The sequence below is a fragment of the Vigna unguiculata genome, chromosome 3 (assembly GCF_004118075.2).
Source record: "Vigna unguiculata cultivar IT97K-499-35 chromosome 3, ASM411807v1, whole genome shotgun sequence".
Classification (NCBI taxonomy): Eukaryota; Viridiplantae; Streptophyta; class Magnoliopsida; order Fabales; family Fabaceae; genus Vigna; species Vigna unguiculata.
The window spans coordinates 44,743,103-44,746,785 of record NC_040281.1 but is presented as its reverse complement, the minus strand read 5'-3'; the positions used below and the strand labels follow the sequence as shown (position 1 = coordinate 44,746,785).

At 27.3% G+C, this 3,683-nt stretch overlaps 1 protein-coding gene across 1 annotated transcript; it reads left to right on the top strand.

Moving 5' to 3' along the window:
* Positions 1-852: 852 nt before the first annotated feature.
* Positions 853-3,683, top strand: LOC114179766 (salicylic acid-binding protein 2-like). Its single transcript, XM_028066216.1, has 3 exons — positions 853-1,280; positions 3,052-3,177; positions 3,292-3,683. Exons 1-3 carry the CDS (start codon positions 855-857, stop codon positions 3,571-3,573), a joined length of 834 nt encoding a protein of 277 aa, XP_027922017.1. The 5' UTR covers positions 853-854; the 3' UTR covers positions 3,574-3,683.

Here is a 3,683-nt window from a genome sequence, read left to right as displayed (position 1 = left end):
TTTATTTTATATATATATATATATATATGAAATTTGCAATTAATTTAATTTTTATTTATAAAAAATAAAAAATAATATAAATGATTTAATATTTTATTTTTATAAATTTATTTATATATTTTTTAAAATAGGTATATTTTGTTCATGTTTTTTTATATATAATCTTTTATTTTAAATTTGGTTTTGTTTCCATACTTTGTATAATTTTTTTTTCTTTTAATAAATTTTCATGTAATTTCAAGTTATTAATAGACTTTGGAGTGTTAGTAGAAGTGTCAAAAGTAATTTCTACATAAATTTATTTGAAAATTTTGTACGATCAATCTTAGCTAATTGAGGTAAAATTAATTTATAAGTTAATTAAAAACTTAAAGTTATTAGAGTTACTTGTCAAACACAATCATAATTTGTAAATATTTAAGTGTATATCCATGAATTAATTTATCTCAAGCTTAACAATTATTTATTCAATAATAATGTCATGAACAATTTAATTAAATAATTAATAGTTTTTTAATTTCAGTCAAAAATTTTCTAAATTATTATTTATCTAATTTGAAAGAAATAATGTACTCAAATTATAGCCTTCTAAAAAGTGTAATGCACGTGAAAGAGGTTATTAAGAGATATTTTTTAACATACACAACTGTTTGATAAATTTATTAATAAGACGTGTGATTCACAAAATTGTTATTTATTTCAAATAAATTTTAGTAAAACATATTAACGAGTGTATTTACAAAAAGAAAACCGGTAATTATCTTAATAAACTTTAATTTGCCGACAAGAAACCCTTTCTCAGTCTATATATAGTGAGAAAGGAACTAGAGGAGGAACCACGAGAAGAACACAAGATGAGTTCAGAAAAAGTTGTTCTGATTTTAATTTTTTGTTTGAGCATGATGAGTACAGGGCATTGTAAAAATAGGAAGCATTTTGTTCTGGTGCATGGGGCTTGCCATGGAGCTTGGAGTTGGTACAAGGTGAAGCCAATGTTGGAATCTGCGGGTCACAAGGTGACAGCACTCGACCTTGCAGCTTCTGGCATCAACATGCACAACATTGACGATGTTGATAGTTTCGCACACTACACTCAGCCTCTGTTGCAGTTAATGGCAACCATTCCTCCAAATGAGAAGGTGATTCTAGTTGGTCATAGCCTCGGGGGACTCAGCCTAGCACTTGCCTCCGACAAATTCCCACAAAATGTTGCGGCTAATGCTTACGTAACAGCTTTTCTTCCAGACACAGAACACAGCCCTTCTTATGTATTGGAAAAGGTATCTGCTATACTTGTTCAACTTTTCATCATTTTTATTTTCTTTGTGCAACTGCAATTGCCGCCCAATAGTGTAACTTAGGAAACTAATTAAAATGAAAGTACACACATGAACCCAAGTTCCACATAAAAGGAACTACCAATAATACGGAATCCAGTTTCTCTGCAATTTTTTTTGTTATCTTTTACTAATTATTAAAAATATATTATTTTGATACTTTGAACATAATTTTAATATATTTTAATATTTCAAAATTAGTGATCTTTGAAGTATTTTAAAAATTCAATAAAAAGACATAAAAGAAATATCAACAAAAAATCCAAACTACAATAATACATTTTAATATTTTTTGGTTTCTTAATTTTAATGTGTTTTTTATTTTGGATTTATTCTTATATCAAATATATATATATATATATATATATATATATATGTGTGTGTGTGTGTGTGTATGTGTGAGTTTGTAACAAAGATAAAATTGATTATTTTATGAAACTTAAAGGACAAACAATATTTTTTATCTTATTTTATATTATAAATTAAATTTAAAGGCGTAGGGTAAGAATATATTTAATATTATTTTTGTGATATTTAATTTCTCGCCACTTATTATTTTATATCTCAAATAAGTTTTAAATTTCTTCACGAGCACAATTATTATAATATAATTATGGATGGTATATATTTCAAAGTTATTATTTCTGAGTAAAAGCTGCAGCGTATATGTTAGATAGTTTCATACACACCAAATGTACAAAAACAAGATGCAATGTAACAGACTAACATTAGAGAAATCTATCTAAGATTTGAAGTTCCTATATCGTGAAGAAATATTTTGTTTATAAACTTGCTTTAAAAGAGTAATTTTAACGAAATAAAAAAAAATATTATTACGTAGTATAGTTAGAAGTGCAATGTGTAAAAAAGAAAAACAATATTAATGTACATTAATTATAGCCGACGAGTCTCCACTTTTAATTCATCAAAGATAATTAATAAGGATTTCTTGCAAAGAAGCACGTGAAGAAAAAGAAATATGATAAAGTTGAATTTATATTCACCTACGAAATATTGATACTTCAATTTGGATCGGATCACGTATTAGTATGTGACATTTACCCATGTCTAATACTTTAAGATATTTTATCGATATTTATTAATAAAGTACACTACTAAATTCTCATATTACATAAGACTTTTCTTATCAATTTGTTAAAAGATTTTGCAAGAAAAGACTTTTTTCTACAATTTTTTTTTTAAATTTTAATTGACGGGTAATTCCTTTGTGTGTAATCATTTCCTACAAAATTATAAAATTTGTAAGTATTTCTTACAAAATTTGTTGCGAAAAGTGCTTTATACAAAATATTTTGCAAGAAAATTGGTAGCAATTTCTTGCAAAAAAAATTTCATAACAAAATTTGTAAGTATTCCCTACGAACAAAATTTAAAACAAAATTGGCAGGAAATATGAGTTTTTTTAGTAGTGGTATCTAATCTATAAAGCAATAACACTTTCATGACGACAATAGTTCATAATTTTTTATATTAACAACTTTAATACATATAATTTTAATTTGGATTTACACGATAAAAATCATATATTTACATGTTTGTGAGAATTATCATATAGGTCTCAATATGCATATGTCACGTATCGTATCCTATTATTTTCAAGATAAACGTATTCACATATCATATATATGTGTCGTATCTGATACATATATATTATCCGTGCATCATAGATAATCATCATTTTTTTTTTAAAAAGTACGGTGAGATTACTCCCGCGTCTGCATGGATGGACACTAAGTTTGAACCAAGTGGAAACAAAACATCAATGTTCTTCGGTCCCATGCTTTTGGCCAACAAGCTCTACACACGATCCCCCGTTGAGGTAATTACTAGTTACAATATTGTTTTAGTTATGAAAATGTCAAAAAAAACAAAGTATATAACCCTGGTAGTTTCAAGGTTTGAACTAGAACAATATGATAATTGGATCTTTCAGGATCTTGAATTGGCTAAGAGTTTAGTAAGGCCATCATCACTGTTCGTGGAAGACTTGTCAAGGCAGAAGAAATTCTCGAGAGAGGGATATGGGTCAGTTCCACGTTCCTATATTGTCTGCACTGAGGACATTGCAATTACTGCAGAATATCAAGAATGGATGATAAAAAATGCTGCCATCAATGACGTTCAGAAAATCAAAGGGGCAGATCATATGGTTATGAATAGCAAGCCTCGCCAACTAGTTGATGCTCTCCTGAAGATAGCAACTAAATATGCATAAACCCATCCCGCAACCTTTAATTTGCTTTTACTTCATGTTGCTTTCAATTTGACTTCTAATCATCTACTCCATTAAATAAATTAAACAAATAAATGGATATCTTGTGACTT

What these genes read in the sequence shown, in the direction of transcription:
- LOC114179766 (XM_028066216.1), top strand. Translation starts at nt 855, where the DNA reads ATGAGTTCAGAAAAAGTTGTTCTGATTTTAATTTTTTGTTTGAGCATG. An exon ending in CTTCTTATGTATTGGAAAAG is followed by an intron (nt 1,281 to 3,051) that starts GTATCTGCTATA and finishes TTTTTTAAAAAG; the next exon opens with TACGGTGAGATTACTCCCGC. An exon ending in ACACACGATCCCCCGTTGAG is followed by an intron (nt 3,178 to 3,291) that starts GTAATTACTAGT and finishes TGGATCTTTCAG; the next exon opens with GATCTTGAATTGGCTAAGAG.